The following is a 14,990-nucleotide window of genomic DNA, read 5'->3' on the forward strand; positions in this document are numbered from 1 at the left end:
GTAAGACTTTTGACGCGAAGTTAAATTTAATCGGACTCAATGCACATAGCAAACCAAACAAAAGCTCGAACCGATTTCTTTGGTTGTGTACTTGTGCCCTCTCAACATCATGAAACTAACAAGAAGATGCTACACCAAGCTGAACAATAAAATAACTTGATGGTACCGCCATTTGGCAAGTAGATAGAGACTTGAAAAGTATTTTTTTCACATTGAGAGTCATAAAAAATTGATGAATCTGGGGACACAGCAATGATACCAACTTTAACATTATGTTGTGTATCTCATTGCTGATTCTGTTATCCATATGGTTATCTGCGATATATGTTTGTGCCACATATTAATAACAATGGTTTCGGATTATTTCACGAATACCTGCTACCTCTAAATGTAATTCTGTCTTCCAAGGTGTAAGTAAAAAATCACCTTATATATATATATATATATATATATATATATATATATTTTATCTATGCTGAAAATTAAGCCTTATTCTCTCATGATTTTCATTACTTTATTAACCACTAGGCTACACTCTTAGATGCATTGATATATTCAGTAGTGGAGCCACATGCACTCAAGGGGTGTCAAGCGACATCCTTTCGTCGAAAACTTACACTGTGTAACTAGGTTAATTTTTAAAAAAATATGTATACATACTATATATAATATTGACGCCCCTTAATTTCTTGGTGAGTTTATTTTGTTATATTTTGACCCTCGTTAATGAAAATCCTAGCTCTGCATACGAATATATTAACATCCCTTTGGTTCTCTCCAGAAAGTGAACTATTTCCATTTGATATATTTGGAGATACGATCAAACATATCGAAACTTGTCTCTTCCTCTTGTCCTACCAAGATTTTTTTTTTTTCATTTAAATTCTGGAATTTGTAAGATGATCAAACATCTGACACCCAGAATCTTATCAACACAGCATTTTATTTCAATTGTTTATGAATTCCATGGTCCCAAATTTCCCTTATTGAAATGATAATGCATGTAAGAAAGTTTCAGAAACCTTTCCTACCATGTTTTCAGTATTTATAGCAGATAAAAAAGGACCACTGGTCCAGTGTTCATTATATGCAACAACAACAAAAAAAAAAAAAAAAATCCAGTGAATTCCCACAAATAGGGTCTGGGGAGGGTAGTGTGTATGCAAAACTTAACTCTACCCTAGAATAGCAGAGAGACTGTTTCCGATAGACTGTTCATTAATATGAAGTAACTAAACAGTTTTTTATGTAAAGAATGCTTTGGAAGAAAAGAAGTGTCTAACTTCATTTGCTTTTCCCAGGCCATACAATTTCAGGTTGTTTCACATGGAATGAACAAGAATTTAACCAACCATCCCTCCCCCTCTAGCCCCAAAACAAAAGATTCAAGAAGCAAAACATCAATTCTTGATTCTTCATTTGTTGTTGTTGATGGAAGAACGTCAATCTCGTGGAATAAATTCACTCTCGTGGCAGCCGATTGTGTCACTTATATAAAGAGGAGGTGAATGCACCATTAATAAAAACTCATCTTGGACTTACTGTACAGGATTTCACTGATAACTACTTGATGGGGGTGTCGCGCAATGTGAAATAGGAAGAGCTCTCGATGCAATAGCTTCTCGGATATTTTTCTTCCCCAACACAAAAACATAGTCACCGCACATCAATCCCCCAACAATCGGTAATTTTAAGCATTTGGTATCTATAACGAGTTCAAGGTTCTGCTTTCATCCGGCCTGCTGGCAAAGAACCTACACAAACAAAGATGTTTGAGATTATTAGAGAAGCTGATGCTAATTCAGAGAAGAAAAATCATGCAGGAGCATTAAATTACCACTTAAATCTTCACTAGATAGAGCTATACTTGAATTCAATCCCATTTGAACAATATTATGTAGCTCATTATCCCATACACTCGGTCCCTGGATTATACAAATTAATGCAAATGGTTAGTCAGACCACCGATCAAGATTGCTTATGCTATAATAGTCCAAAGAATCATGCATAAGCCAGCATTACAACTTGCATGTTATATTCCTCAAGAATATGATCACTACAACCTAAAGCACACATACAGGAATCACAAATGTTACCTCAGATGAAGGATGCTTGTATTCACTAGGCCCACCACTAGTAGCGGCTAAATGGGGAGTGATAGCTCTACGAAATGCATCACTAGGAATTCCATAACCAGGCTGTGGTGGATGTAAGGGAGGATACGGCATGGTCATATCAGGTGGAAAAGCAAGCGAGGATGAAGGACCTGCTCTAGACTGGAGGATCTGCAACAAAAAGGTATATGTTTATTTCAAGCCATAGGAGGAATTTATCCACAATGCTCAGCTACATGTCATTTCTCAGAAGAGTGAACCACTTACATTTTTGGCTAGGAGCCCATCAATATTAAAATCCAGCTGTGGGTTGACTGTTGCAAGCTTCATTGAGAGGAACTGAAATAAAAAGGAGTCTAGTCATTCTTAAGCACAGACTAAAAGATAAGATCCGACACGGTGACGGCAGCATTTTTGGAGGATCCGAGAAACATAGAGTTTAACACAGATTAACAAAAACATTTAGACCAACCAAAAGCTAGAGTTCACATATTCGTAACTTGAACGCATGTATTAAGAATTCATTAAGACTACATATTATGCAGCCACCAGGATAATCAAGACAGCACTATGCGAAGCAACCAAATCATCAACATATATTTTGAAATTGAGGGTTCTGAAGGAAAGCAGGCATTGTTATTAATGTGAAAAGTAAGATTAGAAAAAATAAGCTATTAATTGCATACCTCAACCTGCCTTTGCAGTGACTGTACATAGTTAATAATTTCATCCAGCATAACAGCTTTGCCCGTGACCTGCAAAGTCACCACCCATTTCTATAGTAACTTAAAACAGAAAATGCCTACTAAAAGTTCTAATATATGATACACATAATTGCTAGTTGATTCCAATAATACCAACCTTGTTGCAACCAGGTACAAGATCCTGAAGAAACTTCATCCGTTCGCTAATTTTCTCCCGCCTTATCTGTAATCAAAATCACTTAAGTCAATCCCAAAACAGATAAACTATGAGATTCCATAACTTATAAGCTTCTAATATGATGTCTTACTCTTTCTGCAAGACTATGGCTATTTGTTGCCTGGCCTCTTCGAGCCCGAACATGTATGTAATCTTCTTTAGTTGGATCTGAAGCTTGAGACCCCTGCTTACCATTCTTTCCACCGGACTTGCCGGCAACTGAATTCAAGTTTTGTTCCGCTTTCTGAATTTCAATTTGATCCTTACCAGATTCAGCCGGTGGCTGCTGTGGTTCAGTATCCTGCCAAAAAGACAAAGAACTTGCAACAAGAACTATCTTGTGGACAATCAAACAAAATATACTAACAATGTCCTACCTTACCACCTCTTTTTCTTTTCTTTGAGCCAATGTTCTTTCCATAAGACTCCTCGCCTGCACCATCCATCTCTTCTTGACGGCCGCTACATTCGGCCTCACCAGACTCATTACCAGAGACTGCACCTACTTCATCAAAATTTTCACTCTTCTTCTCATTTTTGAGGGGGCTTCTTTCAGTGTCCCTATGGTCAACAGTTAAAGAAACATCCTTGGAACTTTCGGCCACATTACTCAAATGCTGCTTCTGAGCAAAAGGTGATTTCAACCCATTACTTGCTAAAAGCTCTCGAGGACCCTGCATTGGTGGGGGTCCCCTATAGTAAGGATTCATTGACTCGGGCAAGCTAAAAGAGTTCATCATGTCACCAAAGTTCCCCCCACTAAAGCAAGAAAACCTTGCAGCTCTTTCAATAAAATCCGAATCAGCCGGAAACTGAGCTAAACTTTGAGGGAGCATCATAGGAGCAGGAGGTAAAAACATTCCCCCTTTCAACATTGCATTTGGAGTCCAATTAGGACCGAGTGTTACCAATGGATTTGAAGTGCTAGGATTTATTTGAACATTAGCATCACAAAAGCCTAAGCTCGGCGAATTGGTAGGCTGATCCCAAGAAGTAGGGCAAAATGTATCAACCATTTGATTGTTACTTTGAATCATCCCCATAGACACATTAGTCAAATTGCTCCCACTTAATTGCCATTCTGAGGAAATATTTGGTGATTGATAATTCACGACTTCTTCATTATTCCTCTTTTCGGGTTCACTGTCATTCTTGCTAGCTATATCCATATTATGAAAGTGTAGCAAATTTACCCAAACCTAAGAAAAACTCCTCTTTTACCACACAACAGTACTTTTCAGTATCAAGAAAACAACCTAAACCATTGAAATTCAACAAGCTGGATACATAAAAATGTTCTTATTGTCCCTTATTGGACTAACTTCAACAAAGATCAAGACTTTTCTTTATATCCTAATTTTTGAACCAAGACTAAGTTAAAAATGAAGCAAAATAAAAACCCCAAGTATCAAAAGTTCATACAAAAAAAAAAGGAAACAGCTAGTTCCAAAGCATTTCACAAAATCCCAAGCAACCAGCCCCCTACCCCCCCAAATGTCCAAGAAAACACAACCCCAGTTCAACAAAGTGCTCAAGAAATTGTTTCAGAAGCAATACATTGAACAAAGTCATTAACTTGGAACATCATAAAATTCATTTAAAGTAAAAAAACCTAGCCAGAGTAAAAGTAGGTGAAGAGGAAAAAGATACCTTAGTTCAGATTGTGTACTACTTTTGATACTCTAGTACACCATTCTTGAACTTGAACAGCTCTTTTTTAATTTTTTTACCTGAAGGGAAGGGATAAAAATCAAATCTTTTTAACTTTTTGGCTACTGTTTTGCTTGAAAGAGTTATTTACAGTTAGTAACAAAATAAACGGGCAATAAAGATATATAAAGAGATAAATTGAAAAAGTAGAGTCAAAAGGGTCCAAAGAGGAGAGGAAAAGAAGTAGAAATTTGGGTATTTGAGGAAACCGAAAAAGAAAGATTATTAACTTAGGTCCCCTCCTGCATTTATACCCACGCCTGCATTAAAAAAAAGAGCTCTTTGAATGATTAACCACCGCCTCTGCTACTGTTAACCAAATTAAGTACTATTCAAAGAAAACATAATTAGTAGTAGTAATTTATAAAGACGGAGTAAAACGGACAGTCCAGTGTATTAGAGTATTTTGTATTCATGCAAGGTTCACGAAGGATTGCGTCCAAGAAATATAATATAGATAATCTATTTTAATGCAAATGTAATTGATAGACTTTGAGATGCTTGAATAGTTGCAACCTAGTCTTTTCCTTAACCGGATCTCCTACCTCCACTATTAATAAGTGGCGGCAAGACTCGAATTCTGGACCTCTACCTGCTATACTATGGTGAATTGTGTGAAAGTTAGCTCTTTATTTGTTTATCTCGCCCTTTTTTTTCTTCAATTTTAAATTGTAAAAAAGAGAATAGAATTTTCGATCTTATACGCGAAGCCGCCGAAGCAAGGCTAAAGGCCAAAGAGTTGAAGGCTACTATGCCTCATGATTCCATGATTCGAATTCGTGATCTATAGGTTATACAAAGATAATTTTATCCTTGTTCCAAGGCTTCCTTCACGCACGGCCAGGAGAAGGACTGCACCCATAAAGTATAATGTATACAATTTATTCTAATACAAATAATTTATAATTATTTTCACAACTCGAACTCGTCCAAAGCTCTCTTCGAAGATGGAGTAAAGAAAAGAAAACAGTAATTATCAAAAAATTTAATGGAGTAACAAGTATCTATCAATACTTAACTAGAGGTTCAAATTCTAAGTTATGGGAATAAGATTATTTTTTGGAAGGAAGCATTATACTTTCAAAGTGAAATTTAATCCAGATTAATCATATGATAACTGAATTTCGAATAAAAATATATTAAAAATAAAAATAAAATAAAACAGTGGAATAACTTTCCCTTTTGTTTGTTTTTTCTAGTATCTTTTTTGAAGTACTTGTTTATTTGTTTGTTTCTTTTAGCTATCTTGTACTAGTACGTTATAGCCTACCCTAGCTTTATTTACTTGCCTAGTGATGTGCACCTCACTTTAGGTCTATGACATTTACTAGTGTCACTACTTTATACTAGTACTAGTTATATTAACTATAGATATTTAGTACTACTATAATTTAGACTAACTCGAATTTCAATTTCCATGGCCTAAGTTAGTTGGACATAAAGGTTTCAACAAGTAAAAGTTTTAAATTTAAGATCTTGAATATGTCTCAGCATTCATGTGTTGATAAGATTTTTAAAATTTATTATAATTAAATATATTATACTTTTTATGTGACTATAAAAATTTATTATTAAATTTGAAGTAAAAGTTCTAGTTAAATTGTTTGCAAGTAAATGTTTGTCATTCTTTTATTAAACAGACTAATGAAGAAAAATTACTATTCTTTTTCATGAGGGAGTAATACTTTTACTACTAATTTTCATTTTAAAAATTAACTTGCATTCAATATTAAATGTGTACACACTCTCTTGCTCCAAAACTAACCACCATTTTTTTTTCCAGTAATAATATTCCTAGTGATGATCTCTGATGATAGATTTAAAGATTCATACAATAAATAACATGTCAAATGTTGGCTTATAAGTTATCAACTAAACAGAACATGAAAAAGAATCCTAATTGTACGTTATGGAATCGTAAATTATTTTTTAAAAAAATTGAGCAAAGTGTGATCAGCAGAGAATGATGAGTTCAGAATTCAGACAATGTGAAATTAAAGGAGGGTACATGTTACATGTTACCTACATTTAACTCTAAAATAGTACTATTTACACTTCAAATATAATTCTGATAATTTTAAAGTTCAAAAATCCATTTATAAATATTTGAAAATGAGATCACTAGAAGCCATATTAGAAGAAAATTTAAAGATTAAACCGAACCACGCATAGTGAGTGCGATGGTTATAATTTCTTTATATTTAATCAAATATCTCGAGTTCAAACTCTAAAAATAAGAAGTGTTTATCCACATAAAAACCCTATTTAACACGAATTTAAAGTAATCAAATATGTGAATTTCAAGTACCGAATACTCCCTCCGGTCCAAAATAAGTAATTTTTTGACCTTTTTTTTGTGGTCCAAAATAAATGATTTTTTCATATTTCAAGAATGAATTAATTATTTTTTTCCTACATTGCCCTTGGAGTAAATAGTATTGGAGTATGTGTTAAGAGTATTTATGTGAAGAGATATTAAAAGTTAATATGATCAATTTAACTGCTAATTAATGTTAAAATATGAATTTCTTAATCTGTATGAAAACAACTGAAGACTTAATAAGCCAGCAAGTTACATTGCCAACTCTTGCCAGTATTTAGTTTTATCTCTATGATAATTGTCCTGCCCTTTCTCTACACCTAGGAGGAAGAGCTTAATTATAGTACGTATAATCTTAATTAGGTTTATTTAATTTGGTCAAGACACCTACGGTATAGCTTGTTTTCACACACACTTTATGGCCACTTGTGCTTCTTCTAGAGTTGTACCTACACTAGTAATTTTTTACGATCATTTCACATTGATAACCTCCCCAGCTTATCCATGCTTCAGGCTAACGTAAATGTAAAGGGCAACAAAATGAAAGATACACCGGTCATTATTACAATAATAAATTCAGTGTAATTTAATAGGTGATGTTTGAAAAGGTTTGCAAACATTACCTTTACCTAAAAAAACAGAAAAGATTGTTTTCGATAGACCTTCGGCTCAAAGAAAAATGAAAAAAGAAACAATAGCAACAAGCACTAACAACAGTAAGATAGTAAGAAAATTGAAGCGAAAGAAGAAACAGAAAGTAATAAAACTTTAATAAGAATAAGAAAATACAAGAGTACTAACACTAATACTGCTGGTAGGGGTGTACATGCACCGGGTTGGTTCGGTTTTTATCAAAACCAAACCAACTACATCGGTTTGGATTGGTTCCGTTTTGTCGGATTTTTCGGGTTTTCGGGTTTTTTTGTTATATGAATATTATTTCAATCTTACTTTGTTAAAATTATAGATAAAGCTTTGATAAGTAAATATATGCTTAGTAAATATGGAAAAAATTGACAAACATATGATCTATTAAAATATTCTAATGGATGAATTTTTTTAGTAACACATGATAGTTATTTTCTTAGTCGTCTAACAATAATTTTTCGTTAATTTACGCTTTCAAGGTTAATACATGAGAGGATCCCAAATATTTCTACATTTTCTAAAAATATTTTACTATAAAGTCTTAAAAATATAAATAAAATTTATATATTTATATGTCGGTTTGGTTCGGATTTTTTTACTCAATACCAAACCAAGTCAAACCAAACCTAGTCGGGTTTTTTAATTGGTTTGGTTTGGTTTTTCGGTTTGGTGCAGTTTTCGGTTCGGTTTGAACACCCCTAACTGCTGGTATGAAAAAGAAAAGCGCTCGACTACCTACTTTTATTTTACCTTAATTCTTGACCTTCATACCCTCCTATCGAGGATTATGTCCTCGGCAACTTGAAGCAGCAGCACATCCGGCCTAATTAATAATGACCTCTACACTAGCCATTATTAATTATGATAAAAAACATAAAACGAAAATTCTTCTAGGTTAGTTTTTCTATCTGTTATTATTGCTGATTGTGCCAATTTCTTGACTAATAATGTAGTGGCAGCATGACTACTACTACTATACATTATACAATACTTGAATAATCGTATTTCCCACCCCTAAAATAAAATTATATATATATATATATATATATATATATATATAGTTTTCGCCGAAGAAAAAAATTAGTAGTATATTATTATATACTAATAAATGCAATTAGTTTTAGCATATTGAAGAAGAGGAAAAGAAGTACTATTGGGCTGCTTTAAAATAATGAGTTGAAGTGCACTTTGCTTTTATTCCTTGAGAGAAAGTACAATACATTCGTTACGTTAGCTTTTATCTTAAAGTTTCATTTTTAAAATACAAGTTTCGGTTAACGTAAACTAAGCCAGTTCTTGATTTTAGTATGAGTTGTTTAAAGTTATGTGAAAAAGAAAAGTCAAAAGAAAAAGAAAAACTCCCATGTTAAAGAAAAACGAAAAACACGTAAAAAACACATTTTTCTTCCTAGTTCAATCAAGACAAAATAAATTATTGGTGATTTGTTTTCATCTGTTTAAATTTTGATATACGTGGTGATCTGTTATTTGAACCAGTAAAAGATAGCAAGTACGTAATAGAGTAGTCGTATTTGCAAATTTGCTCGGATACTATGTTGTATTTAAAAACAAGTTTTTGACCATATGGTCTTAATGCATTTTCCTTAAAGATCTTTGCCGGATTAATTGTTTATAGCTGGTATACATAAACTATACATGAATCTTTCATATGTTATATATTAATCGAGTATATTTAGTTTAAGCGGTTAGAAGTGCAATGATTTAGGTTAATTGTTTTTTCTCTTCTTTAACTTCCCCATTTGCATCTCACTCTCCATAGTTACATTAGCTTAAGCAAGGTGGTCAAATTGAGACTTGAAAATTGGAGGAAATTTATAAATTAAAAAAAAAAAAAAAAAAAAAAAAAAAAGACAGACAATTGATTGATTCCATAGCTGGCAAGAGCCAAAGGGGATCGGAGTAGCAGATAGGCAGCTTCTCTAGCAGCAAATGGTCAAACTTGCCAGATGACTTTCTCTTTATCACTTTGATTCTCTATCTTGTTTTTGACTGAAATCTCTTAAGCTTTTTGCAGTGGGGTTGGTAACATCTTCAATAAAAGGTGTAATTTATATAATCTCCTCGCTTAGATCTTCAAAATCTTATTATCAAAGTTGACTCATGTTGAGAGGCGGCTCAATAGTCTTAGAGGCCTAAAGCCAAACACGTAATAAGAGGTCTTAAACTTGTTTAATAATTTCAAATATTTTTTTTGAAGTTTATTCTTTTGACTTTTCTAGATGTAATTTCATTTTGACGATGTACCCAACAATTTCATTTTGACGATGTAATCAACCCCTTTAATCTTTGTTGAAAGATTACTAACATTGTTAAGATTTTATTAAGTTTAATTTTTAATTTTTTTCTTTTTACATGACCGTCAACGTAATTAACTCACTATATAGCATTGCCTCCCAAAGTAATAATCTGTTACGTCCCAGATTTCCCATCCTCGAAGGTCGTGATGGAGCCTACTAATGGGAGCTAGACAGGCCAAATCCTAACTACTTCCTACACTTTCATTTTTTTTTTGCTTCTTTTTAACAAACACAAGTCGATAATATGATAAAAGCGAAACTTTAAATAAATAAGCGGAAGTCAACAATTATATATCTTAAGGCTATGTCTATTACAACTTTTAAAACCCCAAATACCCCAAAACCTGATGTCACAGTGTCACAGACTGTCTAAGAGTTACTACATACAAGGTCTGAAGAAATACAATACATTGTTTCTGAACAAAAGGAAATGAAATAGGAAATAGAGATAGAGGGAGACGCCAGGGCTTGCGGACGCCTGCAGGTCTACCTTGGGTCTCCGAGTGGACTGAAGGAAGCCCTCCAACTACTGTCCGAAAGCTGCTCCTGGATCTGCATATAGTGCAGAGTGTAGTATCAGTACAACCGACCCCATGTGCTGGTAAGTGTCTAGCCTAACCTCGACGAAGTAGTGACGAGGCTAGGACCAGACTACCTAATAAATCTGTGCAGTTCAATTGTATATACAACGGAAAAGAAATACAGAAAATAACCAGTCAATGTGGGAGGGGAAGAGATGCTGTGGGGAGATAACAGTTACGAACAGAAAGCATCAAGTAAGGAAAGAAACCACATAACTCGAATATCAACAAAGAATCATAAATCAACAATTTGCACGGCATCACCCTTCGTGCTTTTACTCTCGTCCTCTCCAAAGCAATTTTATAATAAAAAGTGTGCACGACATCACCCTTTGTGCTTTTACTTTCGTCCTTACCAAATCAATCATATAATAAAGATGTGCACGACACCATCCTTCGTGCTTTTACTCTCTTTCCTCACCATATAATCAATGAAAAATCGGTATGGAATGGTACATCGTACGGCACGGCATCACCCTTCGTGCGTTACACTCTTTCCTCACAATAGCAAACAATGCATGACATCACCCTTCGTGTTTTAACACTCTTCCTCACCCAAAAAACAATCACAAGCAAAGGGGCAAGAGAATAAACAAAATAGTATAGAGATCCCGGCAAGGGAACAACAGTTAAACAATTAAATCCCGGCAAGGGAGATAATCAACTAAGCAACAATATCCCGTCAAGGGGACGATTTAATAACTCTTTCTCTTTCTTTCACTTTTATTTCATAACTCACTTTACCACTTGAGCCAATGCTCCAAAGGGTTCAATCATTTCATATACTTTCACAATTCATAATATAACTTGAACCAATGCTCCAAAGGGTTCAATCATCTCATATACTTTCACAATTGATAATATAACTTGAGCCAAAGCTCCTCGATGTTCGAAGGTTACAATTTCTTCCACAAACTTTCCACAACAATTAGAAATCATCACCAAGGCATGAAAGATACAACGAAATCAAGATCTTCAAAATTTAAAGACTCACAGTCATGCTAGACACCAACGTATAGATACTCGTAACCATGTCTATACGTCGTACTCAACAATTATCACGTAGCAAATAAGACTCAACTCCTAATCTCTCAAGCTAAGGTTAGACCAAACACTTAACTCGATGCCTCGAACACAACTCAAGTTTCAATATAGCTTTACCCCTCGATTCCTCCGCCAATTCGCTCGTAGCTAGCTACAAGTTACTTAATTACATCAATAAAGGCTAAATGAATTAATTTGAATGCATGAAAATGAGTTTTCCAAAGTTTACTAAAAAAAAGTAAAAATCGCCCCTGGGCCCACATGGTCAAAACCCGAGGTTCGAACCAAAACCCGATTACTCATTCCCCCACGAGCTCCAATATGTAATTTGTTTTGAAATCGAACCTCAAATTGATGTCCAAAATCCCCAATTTTTGAAAAATCTAGGTTCTACCGAAAACATCCAATTTCCCCCATGAAAATAATTGATTTGAAGTTGAAATCTTGTTAAAAGATGTTAATGATTGAAGAAACTAGTTAAAAACGACATACAATTGGTTTGGAGAAGAAAGGTTGTTTGAAAAATCGCCTCTTATATTTTTGGGGTTTTAAAAAAATGCAAAATAACTGAAAATTTCGTCTATTTATACCCCTCTCAGACCCCTTGTACGGACCGCACAAAATGGACTGCGGCCACACAGGCCTTCCTGAGGTACTGCGGTCCAGTGCCCTGTGCGGACCGCACGAAATGGACTGCGGCCGCACAAGCCTCCACCGTGCACTACACGAATCGACCGCGGACCGCACTGACCCCCTTCCGCAGTCGCACACGATTTTGTGAGGATCGCACTGGCAGGTTCAGAGACCTGCAACTTCTGGTTTTAAGTCTAAAACATCCCGAACCTACCCGAAACTCACCCAAGCCCTCGGAACTCCAAACCAAGTGTGCATACTAACTCAAAAACATCATATGGACCTACTCGTGTAATCAAATCATCAAAATAATATCATGAACATCAAATCAAATCTCGAGATCAATGAAATTTTCTCAAAACTTCTTTAAACATACATTTTGCAATTTAAGTCCGAATCACGTCATATGACATCCGTTTTTCACTAAATTCCACAGAAATATCTTAAATCATATATAAGACCTGTACGGGGCACCGGAATTAAAATACAGGCCCGATACCATCATGTTCTAATCAAATTTTATTTCAAATTTCTTTAAACAATTCCATAAAATAATTTCCTTTGAAAATTCATTCCTCGGGCTTGGGACCTCGGAATTTGATTCCGGGCATACGACCAAGTCCCATAATTTCCTACGGACTCTCCGGGACTGTCAAATCACGGGTCCGGGTCCATTTACCCAAAACGTTGACCGAAGTCAAATTAGTTCATTCTATAATCAAAACTTATCATTTTTCACAAATTATCATATTTAAGTTTTCCGGCTATGCGCCCGGACTGCGCACGCAAATTAAGGTGGCTTTAAATGAGGTTTTCAAGGCCTCAGAACAAGGAATTTTATTTTAAAACAAGTGGTCATCACATTCTCCACCTCTAAAACAACCGTTCGTCCTCGAATGGACAGAAGAGGGAAGCACCTGAGTCGGGGAAAAGATGGGGATAACGGCTCCGCATATCGGACTCGGACTCCCAGGTCGATGTCTTAGGAGGCTGACCCCTCTATTGAACACGAACAGAAGGAAAACTCTTCGACCTCAGCTGACGAACCTACCAGTCTAGAATAGCTACCGGCTTCTCCTCATAAGACAAGTCCTTGTCTAACTGGACAGTGCTGAAATCTAACACGTGGGATGGATCGCCATGATATTTTCGGAGCATGGACACATGAAACACTGGATGCACGGTTGATAAGCTCGGCGGCAATGCAAGTCTATAAGCCACCTCTCCCACTCGATCAAGAATCTCAAACGGACCGATGAACCTAGGGCTAAGCTTGCCCTTCTTCCCAAATCTCATCACGCCCTTCATAGGCGACACTCGGAGCAATACCCGCTCTCCAACCATAAAAACCACATCTCGAACCTTGCAGTCTGCATAACTCTTTTGCCTGGACTGAGCTGTATGAAGCATATCCTGAATAATCCTAACCTTGTCCAAAGCCTCCTGAACCAGATCCGTACCCAACAATCGAGCCTTTCCCGGCTCAAACCATCCAACCGGAGATCGACACCGCCTACCATATAAAGCCTCAAAAGGAGCCATCTGGATACTCGACTGGTAACTATTGTTGTAGGAAACTCTGCTAAAGGCAAAAATTAATCCCACGAGCCTCCAAAGTCAATGACGCAAGCTCGGAGCATATCCTCCAAAATCTGAATAGTCCGCTCGGACTGCCCGTCCGTCTGAGGATGAAATGTTGTACTCAACTCAACCTGGGTGCCCAACTCTCGCTGAACTGCTCTCCAGAAATGCGAGGTAAACTGCGTACCTCGGTCCGAAATGATAGATACAGGCATACCATGAAGACGAACAATCTCCCGGATATAGATCTCAGCTAACCTCTCGGATGAATAGGAGACTGCCACAGGAATGAAATGTACTGACTTGGTCAACCTATCAACAATGACCCATACTGCGTCGAACTTCCTCCGAGTCTGTGGGAGTCCAACAACAAAGTCCATAGTGATCTGCTCCCACTTCCACTCGGGAAGATCAATCCTCTGAAATAAACCACCAGGCCTCTGATGCTCGCACTTAACTTGTTGACAATTCAAACACCGAGCCACATATGCAACAATATCCTTCTTCATTCTACGCCACCAATAATGCTGCCGCAAATCCTGATACATCTTTGCGGCGCCCGGATGAGTAGAGTACCGGGAGCTATGGGCCTCCTCTAAAATCAACTATCGGAGCCCATCCACATTAGGCACACAAACTCGACCCTGCAATCTCAAAACTCCATCATCATCTAAGGTAACCTGCTTGGCACCTCCGTGATGTATCGTGTCTCAATGACACACAAATGGGGATCATCATATTGTCGACCATGAATACGCTCCAATAAAGAAGAACAAGCAATCGTATAGGCCAATACACGACTAGGCTCAGAAATATCCAACCTCATGAACTGATTGGCCAAATCCTGAATGTCCAAAGCAAGCGGTCTCTCACTAACCGGAATATAAGCAAGACTGCTCATACTGGCTGACTTCTTAATCAACGTATCAACCACCACATTGGCCTTTCCCGGATGATACAAGATAGTGATATCATAATCTTTCAACAACTCCAACCACCTCCTCTGTCTCAAATTCAACTCCTTTTGCTTGAACAAATATTGAAAACTCTTGTGATCCGTGAACACCTCACATGCCATGCCATACAGATAATGCCTCTAAATCTTCAATGTGTGAACAAT

The 14,990-nt window shown here is 36.2% G+C and overlaps 1 protein-coding gene across 2 annotated transcripts; it reads right to left on the reverse strand.

Moving 5' to 3' along the window:
• Positions 1-1,198: 1,198 nt before the first annotated feature.
• On the reverse strand, positions 1,199-4,985 carry LOC107785595 (transcription factor bHLH49-like). Of its 2 annotated transcripts, XM_016606937.2 has the most exons (9): positions 4,686-4,985; positions 3,413-4,249; positions 3,127-3,336; positions 2,976-3,041; positions 2,801-2,869; positions 2,382-2,453; positions 2,097-2,285; positions 1,838-1,925; positions 1,199-1,754 (listed from the first exon to the last, which is right to left on the reverse strand). In XM_016606937.2, exons 2-9 carry the CDS (start codon positions 4,202-4,204, stop codon positions 1,717-1,719), a joined length of 1,524 nt encoding a protein of 507 aa, XP_016462423.1. In that variant the 5' UTR covers positions 4,205-4,249; positions 4,686-4,985; the 3' UTR covers positions 1,199-1,716. The 2 variants fall into 2 exon arrangements, with proteins under 2 accessions (XP_016462423.1, XP_016462422.1); XM_016606936.2 differs by having other exon boundaries at positions 3,413-4,983.
• Between the last annotated feature and the right edge of the window lie 10,005 nt (positions 4,986-14,990).

This window comes from Nicotiana tabacum, chromosome 20 (assembly GCF_000715075.1).
Source record: "Nicotiana tabacum cultivar K326 chromosome 20, ASM71507v2, whole genome shotgun sequence".
NCBI lineage: Eukaryota > Viridiplantae > Streptophyta > Magnoliopsida > Solanales > Solanaceae > Nicotiana > Nicotiana tabacum.